The sequence below is a fragment of the Staurois parvus genome, unplaced genomic scaffold, assembly GCF_062004578.1.
Source record: "Staurois parvus isolate SC_StPar_1 unplaced genomic scaffold, SC_StPar_1.0 ptg000031l, whole genome shotgun sequence".
NCBI classification, from domain to species: Eukaryota; Metazoa; Chordata; class Amphibia; order Anura; family Ranidae; genus Staurois; species Staurois parvus.
The window spans coordinates 6,780,597-6,802,867 of NW_028317827.1; the positions used below are offsets into that span (position 1 = coordinate 6,780,597).

Below are 22,271 nucleotides of genomic sequence, written 5' to 3' on the forward strand. Positions count from 1 at the left end.
AAAAAAATCCAAATTAGTTTATAACCAAAAATTATAATTTTTAAACATTTTTTTTACATTTTTATTTTATTTTTTTATATTATTTTTTATTTTTTTTTTTTTTTTTACATTCTGTCACCCTAGCAGTACAGTGTCACCATGGTGACACTGTACTACTTGTGGGTGGTGATGAAGATTTTTTATTTTTTTTTACACTGATTGCTTTTACACTCATATAGGATGTAAAAGCAATCATTTCTCTTTCTCTCTGTGTGCATTCTTGCACTCATTGAGAAGTACTGAGTGAGCTGTGATTGGTCACAGCTTGTCACATGGTACAAGGCTGTTGTGAATAGCCTTGTACCATGTGACCTCTGTGATCATTCACAGATTTCACACGTAGTAAGCAATGATGTCACAAGTGACATCTTGCTTACTACTTTGCATGTGATCACTGATTGGCCAATCAGTGATCACATGATCGGGACCTCGTACAGAGGTGCCGTCCGACGATCGGTGTTTCACTGTGTCCAGAGGATCGCGGTGCTGCGTGCTCCGAGGGAGCGCGCACAAGCAGGGTGCGGGGAGGCCATTTATAAACGGCCACCCAACCCTGCACTGCCACCGTCCGGCCGTTTATATGCAACGGCCGGTCGGGAAGTGGTTAAAGAACAATGGCACCCAAACACGCACAGTGCATTGTGCTGAGATTGCCTCGCGATTTGGGATTGTGGGCAGAATCGCAGAAACCTTACAGTCCAGCTCTGCTGCACAGGGATTACCGGAGGCTGATACGAGGTCAAATTCAGGTACTTACATTTAAAAAAATACTTTTATTAGGTTTTTCCTGGTGGAGGCCCACCAAACCATTCCTCTTTTTTGGAAAACCATGACTATACTGCCCCTGCCCTAATGGGTCAGTACAGTCAATCACATTATGCGCATGGAGGAATTATTAGCTATAGACATAGGCACACTAGATAGTTTAATACCCAATGGACTGCTTAGATGTTTTTCTCTAAATTTTACTCTCTAAAGCAGAAAATGCAACAAATAAATTTTTACAAGATGGCATTCTTATGCTTCTCCTCCTACCATATAATTTCCATCTTTCCCCTTGGTGGAGCTCTTATTCTTATTCAACTTTTTCTTTCTGTAACTCATTTCCTTTCCCACTTTAACCTTTTTCTATAACCAGTGATAAAGGATTACTTTTTCCTTACTATGATGGTACAGTTTTTACCAGTCAAGCCTTAGCAATGATCTAATTTTAAAAGAGACATTTAACGATACATTGGAAGAGCATACCAATTGCCCCATACAAAATGGACCAAGGATGTCATGTGCATCTCTTTCTTAAGAGTTTATTCCCACATCTGTCGCATTACCAATGGCAATAAGACTCTTCCTGATAACGTGCCTCATGTGTCTTATATATATTTTATATGTCTGTATAATTTTGTATCACAAAATAGTGGTCGGCCAAGAAGCAAGAGGACACATCACGAACAATTCCCTTTGTAATCTAAAGATATCCAGTGGTACCATCTGTTAAGACCTATCAGAAACAAGTGAGACCCTAGTACACCCTCTATAGTCCAGAAATGTTTTCTTTGTGAATGGCTGGGGCCTAAAGTCATACATCCATCCTGTTTATACAAGAAAAGCATGGCAGAGGTTCCAGGCCTGTTTGGAGCTGCAATTCTAAACATGGAGTTGGGGATTTGGTCAGAATAAATTGTCTTCTGAATGCAAAAAATACAGGTGGACACTTATCCATCAAACAGTACTATCAAGGAGGCATTTGATTGATACAAAATGTATTTTGCAGCAGGACAATGACCATACATACAAACATACAGCTATAAAGTCATAAACAACCATCTTCAGTAAAAAGAAGAACAATGAAGCGCGGAAGAGATGGTATAGCTCCCACGAAGCCCTGATCTCAACATATTTGAATATATTTGGGATTACTTGAAGAGACAGAAGCAGCCATGACAGCTAAATGTGTTTGCAAACCTCAGACATGAAATATGAACATAGCATATCCCTCTATAGCATGTGCTTGTCTCAATCCAGAGCACTAAGTGTTATTTCTGTACACTGCCTTGTTCCTTTGCTATAAGTATGAGTCATGAGTTCTGATGAGTTTTCCTGACACCAAGAGAAAAATGGTAACAGGGGAAGGCATAACATTGGCAGCCTCAACTCTGTTCCTGTGTGCTGTTTAACCACCTCCCGCCCGGCTTATAGTAATATGATGGGCGCAAGGTGGTTCTCTCGTTCTGGGAGGACGTCATATGACGTCCTCCCATTCTCACTGCGCATGTGCGGCTCAGGGAGCGTGCAGCGTGGCGATCGGTGGTGCACTGTGTCCCTCGGACACAGCGGATCACTGATCACGGAAAGAGCCGAAGATGTCGGCTCGGTCATGTGATCAGCTGTGTCCAATCACAGCTGATCACATGTAAACAGGGAAATGTTGGTTATCGGCATTTCTCTCCTCTCGAGCTGTCACGCTGACAGCTCAAGAGGAGAGGAGAGCCGGTAATCAGCTTTCCGCGGAGGGGACATGTACACTGATCATCAGGACACTGATGATCAGTGTGCCCTGATGATCAGTGTAGCCCCAGCAGTGCCACCTGTCAGTGTCCATCAGTGCCTTATGTCAGTGCTCATCAGTGCCTCGTGCCAGTGCCCATCAGTGCCACATCAGTGCCATATATCAGTGCTCATCTGAGCTGCCTTTCAGTGTCACCCATTAGTGCCAGTCAGTGCCACCTATCAATGCTAATCAGTGCCGCCTATCAGTGCTGCCAATCAGTGCCGCCTATCAGTGCCAGTCAGTGCTGTCTATCAGTGAACATCAGTGCCGCCTATCAGTGCCAGTCAGTGCCGCCTAACAGTGCAAGTCAGTGCCGGCTAACAGTGCCAGTCAGCGCCGCCTATCAGTGCCAGTCAGTGCCGCCTATCAGTGCCATGTATCAGTGCTGTCTTTCAGTGCCCATCAGTGATGCCTGTCAATGCCCATCAGTGGCACCTACCAGTGCCTCCTCATCAGTGCCACCTATCAGTGTCCATCAGTGCAGCCTATCAGTGCCCATCAGTGCAGCCTCATTAGCGCACATCAGTGAAGGAGAAAAATCACTTATTTACAAAATTTTATAACAAAAACTAAACTAAAAAAAATTTCAGTGGTTTTTGGTTTGTTTAAGAAAAAATAAAAAACCCAGAGGTGATTAAATACCACCAAAATAAAGCTCTATCTGTCACAAAAAAATGATACAAATTTCATATGGGTACAGCGTTGCATGACCGCGCAATTGTCATTCAAAGTGTGACAGCGCTGAAAGCTGGAAATTGGCCTGGGCAGGAAGGGGGTATAAGTGCCCTGTAGGCAAGTGGTTAAAGAGGAAGGGGGGCGTGTCACTTCCCTCCAATTAGCTCTCAGAGATCTCTGCACTGATGTAGCTTCAACTCTCTGTCCCCTGCTTTTCAGAACTGAGAGATCCTGTGCAAATTCTGCATTTTGAATGGATGTAGGGGAAAGATGACTGTAGACAAAAAGTATAACTTATGTAGGAGGATTTGTGTCATCTCTGTGTATCACCTGAGGACAATCACTTCACTGGGTATATGTAAGGGTTTACAACCACTTTAAATCTACAGAAGAACTGTGGTTAGCTCTCCTATGTTTAGAACAACCTATCTGCACAGTTCCTAAATTTGTATTTTTTTTTATGTTTATGAATATGTTAGTTTGACCACTGAGCACAAATAAATAGATCTTACCGTCTGGTATTGGTCTAGGTCTGGGGAAATCCATCTGTTTTGGTAATTCAACAGCCGGTAATGGGGTACAGATGGATTTGTCACTCTGTTGCACAGGGGATTCACTTTTGCTCGTTTGAACATGTGGAGTGAGGAAAGTCGGGCCATTTCCTTCAGGTAATCCGGATAGCCCAAGTCCCGGCATGGGTGGAGAAAACGGAAGATTTGTTGGAACGACAGGTGATGACCAACCACAAAACTGCAGTCCCATCACTGGTATACCAGGCTTCATCTAGATAGAGCAAGGAAAATTAATATCAGTGTAATATTAAACTTTTTCATCTTCTACACACTATACAATAACTATTTTCCAGACTCCACATTCAGAATTGAATCATTTCTCTCATCACATTAAGTCACCGCGGTCTGTTTCCTGATAAATTGGAGCCTTCTAGCAGCAACAGGGTAGAACCATAAAAACAGTTACTTCAACTTAATGCAGTGAAAGCTGTACAGTACGATGTGAAAAAATGTTAATAGTTTTTTAAAGGCAAAAAAAAGATATAACGCCCCTAATCCTAATAATAATAGTGAATATTTTAAAAAAGTTAAAGAAAATGACTGACACAGAACTTAGGAAGATATATTAACAGTGACTTATGACAGTCTCTTTCTCTGAGAATAATGTATTTTACCCATAGACATGAAATAAAGTAAACTTTGTAGCAGTACATTCCGTATCTGATAGAGGGAGCCACTCTGTGCCTCAGTCTTTCATTTCTGTTAAATCAATGGTGATTCTTGGAGTTGTATTTGGTCTTTATTCACTCTAGGCCAGGGGTGTCAAACTCCATTTATCGTGGGCTGTATCAGCATTATGCTTGCCCTTAAAGAGTCGGTTGTATCTTTAAGATTAGATGTCCAGAACACCTCACCCCCCCACTACATCAGATGTCAAGAATACCACACCCTCCCTAACATCACTTTGCACCTCCTTTTGGGGGCAGAGCTGGAAAGCAGAAAGCGCAGGGTCTGGAGGAGGACAACAGGAGGAGCGGAGTCAGTTACCAGAGTCTGCTGAATGCCGAGATCAGGGGAGGCAGAGATGAGGAGGTGCTGCAGCTGCACAGAGGTGCAGGATATGGCAGAGGAGTTCTATCCTCCTCTCTGCTGCCGACTGCTTAAACAAGTTGGGGGCGGAGACAATGGAATACCTGCAGGAGAGGTGCAAGAGCCACATGAAATTGCTTGGCGTGCCAGATTCAGCCCATGGGCCTTGTGTTTGACACCTGTGCTCTAGGCCTTCCAGAAAATTCTGAAATGTCTTTGCTGTTCAGCATATAGTATGTATACAGTATCACCAGTCTGAGACAATGATTTGCTGGTAAAAATACATTGTAGGTGTCCTTAAAATACACCAATTCCTTTGTGGCATTGTGTTCTTGAACTATAAAACAATACATATTACAGTGATAACATTTACAAAAGTCTTCTTTCTTGGCTACTCACCGGAAGTTGGGAAATTGAGAATGAACTTAGTCCCACTGAGCTCTGTGCAGAGGAAGAGTTCATGATAGGGGATGGCACCGGAGAAGGAGACTGAGAATGATGACACAATTGACTGGTTGAAGCTACTGATGTGGAGGATTCTATGTGAGTTATTGACGTATCATCACAGGGTGTTCGTGGGAGGAGGCTGAACCACTGCCTGCTCCTGTCTGTTAAAGTTTTTAGCAGTTGTTCATTGGGAATTACTGGAGAATTATAAAACTTGCCAGACCCGCTAATCACAGGACTAAATGGGTTCAAGTCTGTCTTTTCAGGATTGCATTGCGATGTGCTGGCCTGCAAAGAGATGGGAGTGCTTCTGGTTTTATTTTGAAAGGGGATAGAACAGCCATTTGGGGAAACACTTGGCTTTGGGGGTACAAAGTCCATTTCCGGGGGCATTTTCGCTACTTCTAACAGTTTGCTCAATTTGGAGAAGGATCCAGGTTTCTGGAGGAACAAGTTGGTGCTGTCTTTATCCTTCATACACTTCTGCTCTCCAGGACTAGAATTCAGACAGTTTGGCTTTTCATCAAGGCCATCAAGCTTCTCTTCTTTTATTTCAACCTTTTCAGCCTGCCGATGCCTTTCTCTTTCTTTTGCCATTTCCTCTGGTCCTACATAACATTGAATACAGCAATTTACACATAAATATTTTGAGAATATTTAAAGATGAATTCCAGATATACAGTATTTTTACATAGTTACATTGGCCCAGCTTGAATCAAAGTAAGTATGTATGTTCCATACCTGACTGATGCCCTGGAAGCTGGAAATCATTGAAGTAGACACTGATACTAGTGATCACTTGTTGCTCCTGGGTCCCATGCTGAGTGGCCAGCCTCGTGCACTGTGGATGCAGGAGGTTAGTTGCTTGGCAGAGGCGCCTTTCAGAGAATGCTTTGCATTTTCTGAATGAATGCAAAGCTTTATTTGATTGGACGAGGTGGACAGCATGATGTTGCTGCCTTGCCTGTCCTCCTCATCTAATCAGAGAACGCTTTGCATTCGTTCAGAAAATGTAAAGCATTCTCTGAATGGTGCCTGTGCTGAGTGGTCAACCTCCTGCATTTGCAACGCATTAGGCCAGCATGAGACTTGGACAAAATCAGAAATCACTGAAGTAATGGTGTCTACTTCAGTGACTTCCAGCTTGCAGGGGTATTGGCCAGTGTATGGTATATGCATAGTTACGTTGGTCCAAGCTGGACCAATGTAACTATAAAAATATACTATCCCTGGAATTCTTCTTTAAAAAAACAGCAAGTTTCTGTTTGGGGTGCATTGAGGCCATCAATCATGTATCCTGATGAATGTCCTAGCTGCCCTCATACATATCCAAACGTGAATCCTGTCAGCCATTTTTCACTTGAAAAGCTCATTGTCAATTTAAAACCTTTAAACGCCTATTGTAGACACTACAAAATGCCTACCATTTCTTTGGTAACCAAAATACCTCCTTTATATGCCTCTCTGAAAATAATTCTACTTTTATACTGATTTTACTAGCTTCAGTGATAAGCCCACCAAACAGCTATTCTACATCCAATGATGATGTCTCAGTAGCCAGTAGAGGCACTCTTACTGCAAAGAGAGATGGCAGCTGGCGGACCTGCAGACAAGTCAACCCCTAGTAAAAAAAATTGCACTGAAGGTACTGAGGGCTTGGGTGCAGCAGGGGCACTAGCCATAATGTGTAAATATGCATAGCACTTGCACATTATGGCAAACTTACCTTTGATGTTTGCGCTGTATCAGCAACAGCTCCATGATCTTCCTCCCAGCTACAAGTTCCATCTTCTCTGAAGCTTCTTCTGCTCTTGGTGTCCTTGGCCATTGGGTGGCCACTAATGATGCAACGCCCGTGTATATGATAGATTTGCGTGATTCCGGGACTAGGCTTCTTTCTTCTGAGACATACCAAGAGTGTACACTGCACTGCATATTTGCAGTAAAAATACACTTGATAAGAGATATGGAAATTAATTTTGGCAGAAGACATATATAAATGCTCTTCTGCCAAAAAACTACCTACTAGCAAACTTTCTTCTTCAGGTTCTTTTCTGCTTTAGGAGAAGCTAAAAAAAGGGATTTCTAGCTTATAAAGGTAATAGAAGGTATTTGTGGTATCTGCTCTAAATATAAGTCATCAAGCTGCATCCAAGAATAATTGCCTCAACCTACAAAATGGCTGCCTGCAAGATGTGTGGATGCATAATAATTCTCCTCAAGGCTGCTATTGCCAAATATTAGCAAGACAATCAAGCAAATAGTTTTATTACATTTTTATACGATCCTGACATCAGACAAAGAACTGAAAACAAGACTGGTTTTTCATGACTCACCTTCACCACTCTCCATTCCTTCCACAAATATGCCGCCACACTGTGGGAGAATCCAGTACCGCCGCCGATACCGATCCTGCCCAAACATCATTGACCGCAAGGAATGAGAGGATTCAAACAGCTTCTTCCTGTACTGGTTTTGTTGCTGTGGAAAAAATATCCTTAATAGTAATGACCTCTACAGTAACAGTACATTCAATGGCTCTCTGCAAAATGGTAATATGCTGTACATCAGCCTTTCTCAAACTTTTCAACACAGAGGAAAGCTCAAAATAATGTTCCAATCTCAGGGAACCCCTACTAAAAATTACTATATCTTCAACTCTTGCTACATTAGTGTGATGGTCATTTGGAATGTTCCTTATGCTTGTGGTTATTGGGAAGAATTACTCCCTTAAAGATAGCTAAAAGGATAAATGGTGTCAGTGGGAACTTATCTGAGAGGCAGAAATATCTCAAGGAACCCCCTAACAACCTCTGGAGGAATCCTAGGGTTCCACGGAACCCTGGTTGAGAAACCCTGCTGTACGTAATACATAAAAATACAAGAAAAAACAAAAATTACCTTCACTAGCTTTTCAATCTGCTTTTCCAATTCCTCCACTGTGGCAGTCTGGTCGCCATCATCCTATAGACAACATAAGCAATAATTACATTTTCCGGGCATTTAAATTCACAGAAAACATGAAAAGACTCTATCCTGGCAGTCAACACAGTGATGGAGGTCTCATGTTTTGTGCAAGGATTTGAGGCAAGCCTTTAATGCTCACACACACGTGCTTTTAACACTGTTCCTGTAAATGGGCAATGATGTATTCAGTATTCCAAGGTTTGCTGTCAGCTACAGAGAAAACTTCCTGTGATACAGTTCTATGTTGGCATTTGCTGACTCTTGTGTGCCAGTGGTCAGCAAAGATTTACTGAGTATGACGATACCTACAAATAAATGTTCATCATAAAGAAAAACACTTCAGATGGCCCTTAAAGAAAGCTGAACTCCAAGCAGATATTAAAAAATAATACAAGTAGGCATTCTTTAGAATAAGTACCTGAACTGGTCTACATTAGGGCCCTGAAATCCTTTGTACAGCAGCACACTAAAGGCACGGTCAGCACTTGGAGTCAGTCATGGTTCTACTTCATTGCACATTTCTTTCAGTCTATCCAAGGAAACATTATAATAGGAGAAGGGAACACAAAGCTGACTGCATCAGCTGCTGCTTCACTATCGAATCCAAAGTATTGGGGTTAACCATACCAATGCTGTATTACCCAGCAGCAGTGTAAGACCTGCCTATGCTGTGTGGCTGGGCATGCTGGATCACAGCCATTCTAGTCATTAAAACAGAACTAATGGCATTTTTTTTAATTTGAATAGAGTAAGGGATTGTTATAACCACTGTCACTTTTGTGCCATCTGTGTCCCATTAGGGAGACTTCACTTCCTGTCCCATAGCCAAAACAGGATGTTAGAGGAAGTCCCTTCAAAGCGAGAGAATCCCTGGTTGTCATCAGTCAGTCTCAAAATTGGCAAATGTCCCCTCTATTACTGTTCTGAGGACAATCCAAAATGTAAGAGTTTGTTTTACTTTCACGTTCAATGATAATGGTAAACATGGCAAATACAGAAGGTGAATCTCCATAACAGAGGCACAGATAGCAATAAACCCTGATGTGTTCTAATCCCTCTTCACTCTATCCAAAACTAATAGAAAAACGTTTGTCTTTAGTTACATTGTAACATCATAAATGTTGATTTCTTTTTAGCCCTTGAACCTACCTTAAAATAAAATTACAATTTCACAGTATTATTCTAGACCAGCCTTTCTTAATTTTTTTACTTGACAGCAGGAGTCTCCAAACCAGGGGCGGACTGACCATTTGGAAACACGGGCACTGCCCGAGGGCCCAGGGTCAATAGGGGGCCCAATGAGATGCCCCTGGTACCTTTTCATAGGCTTTTTTAAGTTTTGGCAAGGAAACAGGGGCCTCATGATTCCCTATTGCCCGGGGGCCCCATGAGTTGTCAGTCCGCCCCTGCTCCAAACTTTCTAAATAAAGGGCCAGTTTACTATCCTTCAGACTTTAGGGTAGGTGGACTGTGTCCAGTGGAAGTAAACAATGCCTGATCTTTGGTATTGGTTGGTGTCAGTGGGAGGAATAGTGTCCCATTTTTGTTGTCAATGAAAGACTGCCATAGAAGAACCCTTGAAATCATTTTCAGGTCTTGGGGAACCCCTGCAAAAATTAATTAATCTTGGAGCAGTTGGGAAAATGCACCTTCCGTTGGTGGTCAGTAGAAAGAATTAAATCCCTACAGTGGTGGTCAAAATGCCAAAGACAGCTAAATGTTCATTTGTGTCATTCCACTGGTTCTGCCATGTGGCACTGGACCTGGAACCATGGAAGCACCATAAGATTGGAGGTCAATTAGCCACAGCTCAAGGAACCCCTAACCACCTCTGGAGGAACTAAGAATCCCTGATCTAGACAGTAGATAGTTCAGTCAGGTGACAAAGTAAATACAGTTCTTCAAAGATCTCAACGTATATATTTATGGCATTCCTGTTCTTCTGCTCTTCATTTAAAAATTGCATGGAAATGTCAACTACACCTCTCGGTGCTTGTTTTTCATAATTTGCAAAAGCAATTGCTTAAATTTAGGTAAAATTGTGCATGGATAGTCCCATTGCACCGTTCAAAGATTTCAGAAACTGTAAGAGGTATGAATCAGAACACAATTATTCTCTAAGTGTCCTGAGATTTCACAAATACAGTATGTCTGTTTCAGAATGTACTACTTCACAAGAAAATGCAAGGAACATATATATCATAACATATTAACTTTGCTACATATTTTTAATTAACTGAAAAAAAATTGAATATACATTATTTTCCCTAATATGATCATAGCACAGACTTTGCTTTTCTCAGTCCAATCACAGTTAAACAAATGTAATTTCAGGTAGGACCCTATAGTCACCAAGTCTGCAAACAGCCAGGAATGCATTCTAATTCATGGTGAAAACAAGCTGGGACATTTAGAGACAATCCATGATGAAGATCCAGTAGAGACTTTTGACAAAACTGTGCCATAGAGGCTGTTTAATGAGCCTTGCCTCACTAGGTACTTCTTGCTTCAGTTAAAAAGGTCAAAAGAGGCCCTGTCTCATGCACTGATTTCCCTTAAATCCATATACCTCATCATCACAAGTTTCAGATTTTTTCCCCTTTTTATCCTCATCGTCGTCTTCATCTTCTTCTGCTGGGTCATCACTGTCATCATCGTCATCATCATCATAGTCGCTGTCTGCACCCTTCCGTCTGCGTTTTCTGCCTGGTGTGGGGGTTCCTAATGAGTGCTGCTCTTCTCCGCCTTCAGCTCCTGCGATGGAGTCACGTTTTCCAGTCTTTTTAGCATGTATTATTCTCAGCCTACAAGACAAGGGTAAGACATGCATTATTCTATTGGTTGAAATACCTTCAACTAGCATGACAACAGCAGTTGTGGGCAAATAAGTGAGCTATTTGTCTTGCAGACCTGTTTTAAAGAGATACAGTCACCTGCCTGTTCAAGGCATGATGACAATGGGGTTGATTTACAAAAGGAAAATAGGCTGTTCATCTTGAAAGGGGATTTTCAGTTTGCAAGGGAATGATCCTTTAACTTATTGAATCTTGTTGAAGTTGAAACTCTGTTGTCTTCCATCGTCCAATCATGTGCTATCAAAAACACTATTTTCTCCCATGTGATTGGGTATTCTTTGCAAAATGAATTTTTAGCACATTAACTGAGCTAAAGGAAAATGAACATCTTATTTATTGTCAGTAAATCAACCCCAATGCCCGCTGGTAGCTCACCTTCTACAGCAAGGACGTTTACCCATCTACACTCATTTGCCACCTGCCTGCTGCAAGAGTAAACACCGGTGATGGATGGTGCAGGAGCTTACCTTGGTGGATGATGTTACTGCCCCCCAATATGGCAGTGTTGGGCCTGAGCATTGCTCATTTAGGCCCGAGCACTATATCTTGGAAGAGGAGAGCTTTGTTAGAGCAAGGAATCAAGGACACCATGGGAGCGGAAAGGTGGTGAAGGAGCGTGGATAAATGAGTATACCTTACATGGAAAGGGGTAAGCTAACCAATAGGTCTGAGGTTAGACAATAAATAAATAGGAAAGGTGGGACAATGGAAGAAAAAGTAAGTTTGGATCACTCCTCATGCACTACAAAAGAACCCCTGGTTTTTCTGGTAATGCAATTACTTAATGTGGAGAAGGGGGTTGACTAAGACCACAAAGAGGTCAACAAGACTGTCAGAACCACTGGAGAAGCAGCTACATAGTTACATGGTCTGGCTGAAAAAAGACCAAAGTCCATCCAGTTCAACCATAGAAAAAATAAAAGTTATAATCCTATACCCACAGTTGATCCAAAGGAAGGCAAAAAAACCCAGCAAAGTATGGCAAAGATGGGTCCAGAGAACCTATGTGTAATCAGCCAGCTTGGAGGGCTCTATGATAGGAATCAGAAGTTCCTTTTTTCATAAAAGTGCATCAAAGATGCAGCGTGTAGGATGTTTTTAAACACAACGCACCTACAGTGCACATAAAAAGCACAGGTGTGTACAGGGCCTAAGTGACCTCTAGAGATATGTAGCAAACATTTACTAGGGTTATGTCACATCAGAGCAAGAAAACAAGTTATATCTCTAATACTATTAAAAATACATAAAATCTTACTTGCGAAGCTTGCCTTCAACCATCCATTTATCTCTTCTTAGGTTGGACATGTGTTCTAAACTTTTATCTATTTCACTGAAAATTAAAAAAAAACCATAAAATTATTAACACTCATATTTTTTGTAATACAGATAACAAATACAGTATTTTTCAATTCTAAATTCTTTAAAATGATTTCGGTAACTGTTTATTCTTCACTATCCCACACTTTTAAGGCCTCATGCACACGGGAAATTTTTGCAGCTGCTTCTAGGGGTGTCAGGTGTTTTTTTTCCTGCTTCTAAACCCCCTTGCATGTTAGCTTATGTGTCCGTGTACACAATGGGGTTAATTTACTAAAGGCAAATATACTGTACTCTGCAAGTACACTTGCTCCAGAGCTTAGTAAATGAGATGAAGCTTCACTTTGAAAAGAATACCCAAACACATGCAAGGAAAATAAAAAAAACAGCATTTTTGCTTGCACATGATTGGATGATAGAAATCAGCAGCTTCCCCTCATTTCAGAGCTTCCCCTCAGATCTAGCGCAACTGCATTTGCAGTGCACAGTATATTTGCCTTTAGTAAGTCAACCCCATAGACTTTAGTATTTAGCATTTAGTGGCAGAAGCTTTTAGAGGCAGAAAAAAGACCCACTGCCAGGGTTTCCAGGAGCAGCAGAGTTTTGGCAGAGAGAATGCTTAATGCTTGTAAACACATGTAAACGCGTCTAATGTGGGTTAAAGCTAGCCGCGTTTAGCACTTGAGTATTAATTAATTTCTATGGCCAGAATAAATTATTATTCTGGCCAATTAAATGAATTAACACCGAAGCGCTTGATGCCTGTAAATACGCCTAAACGTGTTACACACTTTTACAAGCGTCAGGCGCCTTTTCTGCCAAAACGTTGCTGCCAGGAGGAAAGGCTTCTAGGAGTGTTTGCAGGACATACTGTATACCAGGGGCGGACTGACCATTCGAGCACTCAGGCACTGCCCGAGGGCCCGGGGGGGGGCCCCATGAAATGCCCCTGGTACCTTTCAGAAGCTTTTTTGGGTTTGCTTTAAGTGTGGGCAGGGACACAGGGTCCCCATGATCCCCTATTGCCCGGGGGCCCCATGAGTTGTCAGTCCGCCCCTGCTGTATACATATGGCCTTAAACTGAACCTGTTTTCAAAGCTGGTAAAGCAAAAATGAACTAACTACTGTATAGTAGTTACCCTAAAGGTTGCTTACCTTCCAAACCAGAGCACAATGGCAAATTTCAGAAGACTGCTGCTTGCAGACAGTTGAGCATGTCTTATTTGACATCACTTGTGTCTGTGTTGATAGGCAGCTCACACACCAAGTCATACATTTTGGTAAGTAGGTTGGAGACATATTTTTTTTCCTTTTTGGGGCTCCAGCAATGTACTGGAAACTAGGAGTGATGAATAAAAGAAAGGGCACCTCATGTGCCAACTGTACAGCATTTACATTACTGTGATGGGTCTGTTCTGATAAAGGCTTTAAAGTAACTCTGCTACTTTAAAGTAACTGCCGCTGATCTGAAATCAAAATAATTGATGTTGTTGTAAAGAAGGTAGGTAGTATGTAATTACCTGTCCCACTGCCTGTACAGCTGATGCCAAAGCCGTACAACTCAGTTAAAGAGAAATAGTCCCCCAAAGTCTTCTTAATAAAACTGATGCTTCCAAGAGTGTGGATCTCCTGGTCAATGTTTCCCCCCTTTGGCCCCACGACAGGATGCAGCAGTGGCGTTGGGTGTCATGGGCAACAGGAGAGGTATCACTATCATCTTTACATCAAATACAGTTATTTATATATTCAGATTAGTGAGTTAAATCTCAACCCCAGCTAAAATATTTTTTCAGTTGCAAACTTTTTTTTTGCTGTATGTGTCACCATTGGGCAAAATTTCCCTTATTTCCTACCTATCCTATTAAAAAAAAAATTGGGGGCTATAATTGGGTTTTAGGCACATCTCTTTTTGCAGACATATTGCCATTGGTAGCCCTGATCAATTATGATGTGAAAACATTACTTGTGGCAGAAGATACTCTAAAGACAGAGATTAGGTTTTTTTCCACACCTACTGTATATCCCCTGGAATGCCATTGTCTGTCATACCTAGCTGTCCTAGAAAAAGCACTTCTGTAGAAAATGCCAAAATAGACATATAAGTGTAGGGGTTGTGGAGTAGGCTGTAAAGTGTTATAAAAATAGGATATGAGTGGATAATAAAAATGTCAACTGAACAGATCTGCAGCATAATACTATATTAGGTGAAAAGCAGTAAAGAGTCTTGAGCAATAGAACTATAGTAAATACAATTAATGCAATAGAACAGCAAATGAAACAAACATTATTGAAAGATCTATAGTACTACACTGAAAAAAATAAAAATAAACCACGCAGGCTTTTTTATCTATGTATAGTCCCTGCTTTAACTTGCCATAGGCAGCGTGAACATAGGTGGGCAACATCGTAAAGCTAAATTCCTTGCATATATAAAAGACACACATTAATGCATCTTTGTATTTACATTTTACATAAGTAAAGGTATTTTTAAATGCAAGCAGTGTAAGTACCTAAATGGCTTATTAGCATTTTTGAGTCCACTATACAGCAGAGCTCAGATTGGGAGTGGAAGAAGCAGTACAAAGAGCAAATCAGTTTTTCTACAATGAATGGAGCATACTGATAGGAGGAAAGCCAATGTGAAAGAGAGATGATCTCATTAGCCTGCTGCTGCTTCTCCTTTCACTGTCCAGTCACAGTCTTGGAGTGGGGATTAGACATGTAAGGGTTACTGAACTGAAGCAGAGAAATATCAGGTCCCTTCCCCTGAAAGACAGGACTGTGATGTGTGGCAGTGCTGTGAAAATCTCAAGAGTGGCTGAACAGAAATACAACTCTTGTGGCAGATAAACAGCTCTCCTATATACATATTTGATCTGTGTCTTCAATTGTTTACTTGGAGTTCAGCTTTAAAGTGGATGTAAAGGTTAATTTTTTTGCTTTAATAATTAAAGAGGTTATACTTATCATTGCATAGTTCCATACCTCATCTTTAGCGGTCCCCTGCCAACGCTGCCCTCTCCTCCTCTCTTCTGAGTGCCCCCATAGCAAGCCATGTGCTCTTGGGGCACCCATGTGGACCCACTTCTGAACAAGACACATACAGTGCAGCTCGCCCACTTCCCCCACTTCCTCCTCACAAGATTTGCCTGACAGCAGAGGAGGCAATGGCTCCCACTGCTCTCCATGTAACCTGTGAGAGCAGGAAGAGGAGAGAGAAGAGCTGCAGTCGGGCACAGTGCTGGGTCAATAGATGACTCAAGTAAGTGTTTAGGGGTGGGAGGGACCTAGGACAGGTAGGGGGGCATTTATTCCCTTACTGCATTAAGGAAAAAAATGTTTAGGTTTAGAACCACTTTCATATGAAATACACAAAACAGTTTAGACTGTTTTGGCTTGATATAAAGGTAAGAGTGAAGAGTGCACTCATTTTTTAACAGTATACACTACACCTGTTGTCAGCATTTGAGGTTCTTGATGGTGGACCAAATCAGAACATAACCCTTTAATGCTGCCATAGTAAAGTGTAAACAGCTCGGGGTTACACTTACACAGTGGACACCTTTGGTGCTTTGTGTTCTATAAGCTGTGCTGCCAATCATAACGATGTAATCGACAATGTGAGAACAAATTAGTATTTTTAAAAAGTATAAAAAAAAAATCAAAGTCTTGTCCATGTCCTCCCACTGCCATTTTTTGTCTACGAAGTACCAAGTCCACATGGGAGTATTTAAAGCTTAGCTCGAGCTTCACTGTTTTAAGTTAAATTACTTACCTTGTGAGGTGGAAGTCTGGGGAAGATCATGTTAATGTTATTCTTCCTACCCTGGCAGCTTTAGACATAATTACTGCAGCCTGTTTTCATGGTAGACACTCTTCTTTTGGACAGCATAATGGTTTGCATAGTCTAGGTCTTCAGTGGCCTGGCTGTCACCGACATACACTCTGCAGTTCTCAGCACTACATGGGGTGTAACTACAGCACTGTGTGTAAGCGATTTTAGAGCAGTCAATTATAAACTTCCCTGGCAATGCCCGTAAGCATTGCCCATATGACCATTTGAAGTCGAAAGCGACGACCCATCACTGTGACATAACAGGGCCATTAACCTGCTCCCATCCAACAGTTTGTTGGAAGCATAAGAGAACCTTGACCTACATCACAAAATAGTTTTTAAGGCAGGGGGGAAATGTTAGCAATGTAGAACCAAACATCCTGGAATTCTGCTTTCATAGAACTCTATTTACCTGACTACACTTTTGCTGCAGGCAAGTTCATTGACCAGAAAAGCAAAAACGGACGCCTTCTCGGCTGGGGTATGTGCTTGGAAAGATTTGGTTTTAAGACTTTCTGTGAGTTCGGTCTGGCCGCAGTGCGCTTCCATATAGATCTGAAGTATCTCAGAAACGTTGTCACGATTTATACCAATATTCATTAAGTGTTCTCCGAGAGCTGTTTTAGCCTTAAAGAGAAAATAATGAGGCATCAGAATGTATCCAGGCAGCACATAAATCCCATCTCATGAACAAGCCTGCAATTAATATCATTTCATCATACTGACAAATTACGCTTGTGATTGCTGTAAATGTAAAGAGCTCTGAATCTCACGGGAGAAAAGCTCTATAAAAATGTAATCATGATTATTATAAATAAAACACTTAAAACATCCTAAAGCCAATAAAATACTTGACACTTGTGTTTAAAAGGCAACATTATATTAATACTGCAATCGACTTACTGTTTCCCTTAAAGTAAAAAGATTTTTTCATGTGAATGTTTGAATAAAATTAAAAGGATCAGTACATCTAAACTAGGACAGATTCTCATTTTTTTATGTAGATGGTGGTAGGATGAATCACCCAGTGGTTTCCTAAATTTTTTGGAGAGTCAGATAGAAGGATCTGTATCAGAGTTCCCAACTCCACCAACCAGTCAACAGCGCTACAAAGTAGAGAGAGAGTAAAACTGAGACTCCACAGCAATGGGGGTAGAGTTAGAAACCCTCAGGTCCTTCCAATGCTTAAAAAAGTTAGTAATTTAACAAACCAACAGTCATTCATAACCAAACCACCAGTTCTTGAAAGAAGTGAGAGCCTCCTATTATCCAAGCCTCTAATAAAGTATACTCACTGTTACACCCTCCCTGTCCCCTCCCTGCACTGTCAGAGCACTTGCTCCTTTATTAACAGTGCAAGGCTTCTGGGTATAAGAAAGCATGTGACCTCCCCTATTAGGCCCCTTTCACATGGACGGTTCAATTGAGGTCCTCCTGACCATTTTACAGGTGGATCTGATTGGATCCTCCATTCGGCTCTATGTTGCAACAGACAAATGGTCTTGTGTCTGTTTACACCCCCCTACCTCCAACCCGATCTGCCAAAAACATACAGAATAGAATCCATTCTCCTCCACCTGAGCGGATTGGATCAGAGGACAGTTGGGTGTAAACGGAGAGCCAGACTGTTTAAATCCAGCTGCCCATACAGCGGAGCGGACACAGACCTGTCATCTGCCTGCTCTGCTCATCTGTCCACTGATTCCGCACTGAGCAAGCGGGTCGCAAGCGGAGTCTGTCCCATGTGTAAGGCGCCTTAGACAGTGCTTTGACCTGAGTGCCAATGACCAGGCCTAAACATTGTCACATATGGGGTAGTGGCATCCTCATAATGAATGTCAGATTAACTGCCTTTAGTAAATATGTATACTGTCCTGCATGCATGCTGCAGTGTAAAAGGCCTGTGTTGATGGAATTTGGGCTTGTGTTGATGGTGACAATGTGAGATGCTTCTGAGAATATTTAGAATTAATTGACAGGTGCATTTGAGCTTCTGCCAATTTCTTTTTGACCTGCTTTATGTTGCTTTTGCTTTCTCATAGATTTGTGTGGGTATGCAAAACCCATCTGATGCAAACAAAAGCCTGTGGACACAGGCCCTCCCCTTCCCTGTGATCATAGTAGAACACAATGCTATAACAGCTATGTTCCCACAATAATAAATCAGTGCACATAACACCGGAGTTTGTTACCTTGTACCCTGGCGGGACTCCAGGATCACATACAGCTGCAGATAGCAGCCTCACCAACAAGTCTTGCACTTCTCCCATGCTTTCCTCCATGTTTAATAAACCTTCTTGAAAGACACCGAGGGACGGGATATCAGAATGAAGGTCAAAGTCTAAAACCTTCCCAAAGTTCCGTAGGAATTGCACCACCATGAGGCAGTTGGAGAAAGTGGCACCAGAAAGGATCAGTCCTGGGATACGATGTAATTCTGGCAAAGGCTACAAGACAAGTAGATGTTATAAGGTTGGTCCAATCATAATAGTTAAGCTTACAAATATGTAAAACAATACAATCACTCTAAGGAAATTATTACTGCTGTTTTTTTGGGGGGGTTTTGTACCACCTATGAGATTACATTTTATTTAATCCAGTATGACAGTCTAAAAAAGTACCGAAACCAGGTGCTATGTGATGCACAAGCCACTCTAAAATAAACAACGCATTGATATCTCACATACTCCTGCTTCCAAACACTGTAGCTCACAGGTGGCCGATTTCCACAAAAGAGGCAGATATGTCAATCCAGAAAGCATTGAGCAGGACTAGATTTGGTCAGATATTGACTGACAAGTTACAGACCTGTCAATCAGCAGTGATGATGCTGATAGCCACGGCTTCTTCAAAATCTTTTCATCCCACCATCCATCATAGGAAGCTGCATTGGGTGGACTTCCCTGGCATGCTGAAGTGCTATTCGTGGGACTGAGAGAATACTGTAAGTGCAGATGCACTTATAATTAACTGCTGCAGCACTTGGGAAGCCAAAGTTTTTCCTTAAACTGGAGCTTGTTTTCAGGCCCACTTTCTTGGCTGACATTGCCAGGCATCAGTGGCTGTCTACAGGCCTCCACTCATCTCTATGGTAAGGTTTCTGCAGGGGTTACTGCAACTGGAGAATGCAAAATCTGGTGCAGCTCTGCACAGAAACCAATCAGCTTCCAGATTTTATTGTCAAAGCTTAACTGAACAAGCTGAAGTTAGAAGCTGATTGACTACCATGCACAGCTGTACCAGATTCTGAGTGCTCCAGTTTTAATAAATCTCCCGCATGGCATGCAGTTTTGTACACAGATGAAGAGCTGTCAAGGACAGTGCAAAATACAAGCCCATGTAACAGCTCCGTACAGATCTAAACAGCTCTCTTGTCAGCACTATATAAAAGTTCTTGTCTGGGTTGTAGTTCCTGTGAGATACCTTTTGGTCAGCCAGACACATGTCTTCAGTTGGCTTCTTCATCTCCTTGGCCAGCTCCAGTTCTAGCCGCCTTTGCTCTAGTTTACGCTCTTTATTCAACCTTTTCTCATCTTGCTTTTCTTGTTTCAAACGTTCTCTTTCCTTGAGGAACAATAACACAACAATGTATCAGCATCTCCGTAGTGTACAGGAAAATGAAAAGAAGAGTCTGATTGTTTGCTCTGGGCAAGAACAGCTATCATCAGATGCTTTTGATCATGATGTGCTGAGACTACAAGAGGACCGTTTGCGGACAGAGATGCTTAAATCAGTTCTATCACTTGCAAAGAAAAAAAATGGCATGGGGTAGACTAGCTATCAATCAGTCAAGAGACTATCAATTATATTCATAATCCATATAAAGTTTATTCATAAACTTACAGATTGGCATTTTTATAGAAACCAAAATGTCATCCCAGAAATGTGACAAAATGGCACTCGACGGGAGTAAAATTGAAACAGAATCTAGAGTTTTGGGGTTTTTTTAGGGTACAAACGTAATGTTTACAGTTTAATGCAAACAACCATATCAGTGTATATTGTTATTATTATACAGTATTTATATAGCGCTAAAAGGTTTGCTCAGCGCTGTACATTATAGTGGGGGACAGTACATGAGACAGTACAGTAACAATACAATACACGAGGGGGTCAAGGGGCCTGCTCTTTCGAGCTTACAATCTAGGAGGGAGGGGATAGTGCAGTGATGGCGAACCCGTGGCACGCGTGCCACAGCCGGCACGCCGAGCCTTATCTGTGGGCACGCCAGGAGAATCCAGCGGCGTGCTGTCTTCCCGGCTGTAGTGTGCGTGACAGCCGGGTCCCAAGTGCGCATGCACAAGAAGCAGTGCTCTTTGTGAATGGTAAGGCGGTACCTGGGACACATGACAGATCCCAGAAGCCGCCGGACCAATCACAAAGCGCAGAGCTTCTCGCGCATGCGCACTGGGCATCCGGCTGTCCGACGAGCGCCCACACTACAGAAGCCGGGAAGACAGCGCGCGGCTGGATAAAGGAACAGGTAAGATAAAAAAAAAACTCTGCGGAAGTAAGAGCGGGTACCTGTCAAATTCAGGTACCCGCTCCCCCTCCCTCCCCAAAGGTCAGCAGTCATCTCTGTACTGTCCGCAGTCTCTGGTCATCCCTGTGCTGTCCGCAGTCTCTGGTCATCCCTGTACTGTGTCCGCAGTCTCTGGTCATCCCTGTACTGTGTCCGCAGTCTCTGGTCATCTCCTGTACTGTGTCCGCAGTCTCTGGTCATCTCCTGTACTGTGTCCGCAGTCTCTGGTCATCCCTGTACTGTGTCCGCAGTCTCTGGTCATCCCTGTACTGTGTCCGCAGTCTCTGGTCATCCCTGTACTGTCCGCAGTCTCTGGTCATCCCTGTACTGTGTCCGCAGTCTCTGATCATCCCTGTACTGTCCGCAGTCTCTGGTCATCCCTGTACTGTGTCCGCAGTCTCTGGTCATCCCTGTACTGTCCGCAGTCTCTGGTCATCCCTGTACTGTGTCCGCAGTCTCTGGTCATCCCTGTACTGTCCGCAGTCTCTGGTCATCCCTGTACTGTCCGCAGTCACTGGTCATCCCTGTACTGTGTCCGCAGTCTCTGGTCATCCCTGTACTGTCCGCAGTCTCTGGTCATCTCCTGTACTTTCCGCAGTCTCTGGTCATCCCTGTACTGTCCGCAGTCACTGGTCATCCCTGTACTGTGTCCGCAGTCTCTGGTCATCTCCTGTACTGTGTCCGCAGTCTCTGGTCATCCCTGTACTGTCCGCAGTCTCTGGTCATCCCTGTACTGTGTCCGCAGTCTCTGATCATCCCTGTACTGTCCGCAGTCTCTGGTCATCTCCTGTACTGTCCGCAGTCTCTGGTCATCTCCTGTACTGTTCGCAGTCTCTGGTCATCTCCTGTACTGTGTCCGCAGTCTCTGGTCATCTCCTGTACTGTGTCCGCAGTCTCTGGTCATCTCCTGTACTGTGTCCGCAGTCTCTGGTCATCTCCTGTACTGTCCGCAGTCTCTGGTCATCTCCTGTACTGTCCGCAGTCTCTGGTCATCCCTGTACTGTGTCCGCAGTCTCTGGTCATCCCTGTACTGTGTCCGCAGTCTCTGGTCATCTCCTGTACTGTGTCCGCAGTCTCTGGTCATCCCTGTACTGTCCGCAGTCTCTGGTCATCTCCTGTACTGTGTCCGCAGTCTCTGGTCATCCCTGTACTGTGTCCGCAGTCTCTGGTCATCCCTGTACTGTCCGCAGTCTCTGGTCATCCCTGTACTGTGTCTGCAGTCTCTGGTCATCCCTGTACTGTGTCTGCAGTCTCTGGTCATCCCTGTACTGTGTCTGCAGTCTCTGGTCATCCCTGTACTGTGTCTGCAGTCTCTGGTCATCTCCTGTACTGTTCGCAGTCTCTGGTCATCTCCTGTACTGTGTCCGCAGTCTCTGGTCATCTCCTGTACTGTGTCCGCAGTCTCTGGTCATCCCCTGTACTGTGTCCGCAGTCTCTGGTCATCTCCTGTACTGTCCGCAGT

The 22,271-nt window shown here is 42.9% G+C and overlaps 1 protein-coding gene across 17 annotated transcripts in view; it reads right to left on the reverse strand.

The window, feature by feature from the left end:
- The window catches only part of BAZ2B (bromodomain adjacent to zinc finger domain 2B), a 413,209-nt gene that overhangs the window by 17,591 nt on the left and 373,347 nt on the right, over positions 1-22,271 (reverse strand). For all 17 annotated transcript variants that reach the window (XM_089659801.1, XM_089659783.1, XM_089659815.1 and 14 more), the window contains 9 exons: positions 19,711-19,851; positions 18,480-18,734; positions 16,700-16,914; positions 12,391-12,465; positions 10,847-11,081; positions 8,212-8,274; positions 7,647-7,791; positions 5,263-5,918; positions 3,775-4,045 (listed from right to left, as the gene is read on the reverse strand). In XM_089659801.1, coding sequence (XP_089515927.1) covers positions 3,775-4,045; positions 5,263-5,918; positions 7,647-7,791; positions 8,212-8,274; positions 10,847-11,081; positions 12,391-12,465; positions 16,700-16,914; positions 18,480-18,734; positions 19,711-19,851 — 2,056 coding nt within the window. The remainder of the gene's footprint in view (positions 1-3,774; positions 4,046-5,262; positions 5,919-7,646; positions 7,792-8,211; positions 8,275-10,846; positions 11,082-12,390; positions 12,466-16,699; positions 16,915-18,479; positions 18,735-19,710; positions 19,852-22,271) is intronic.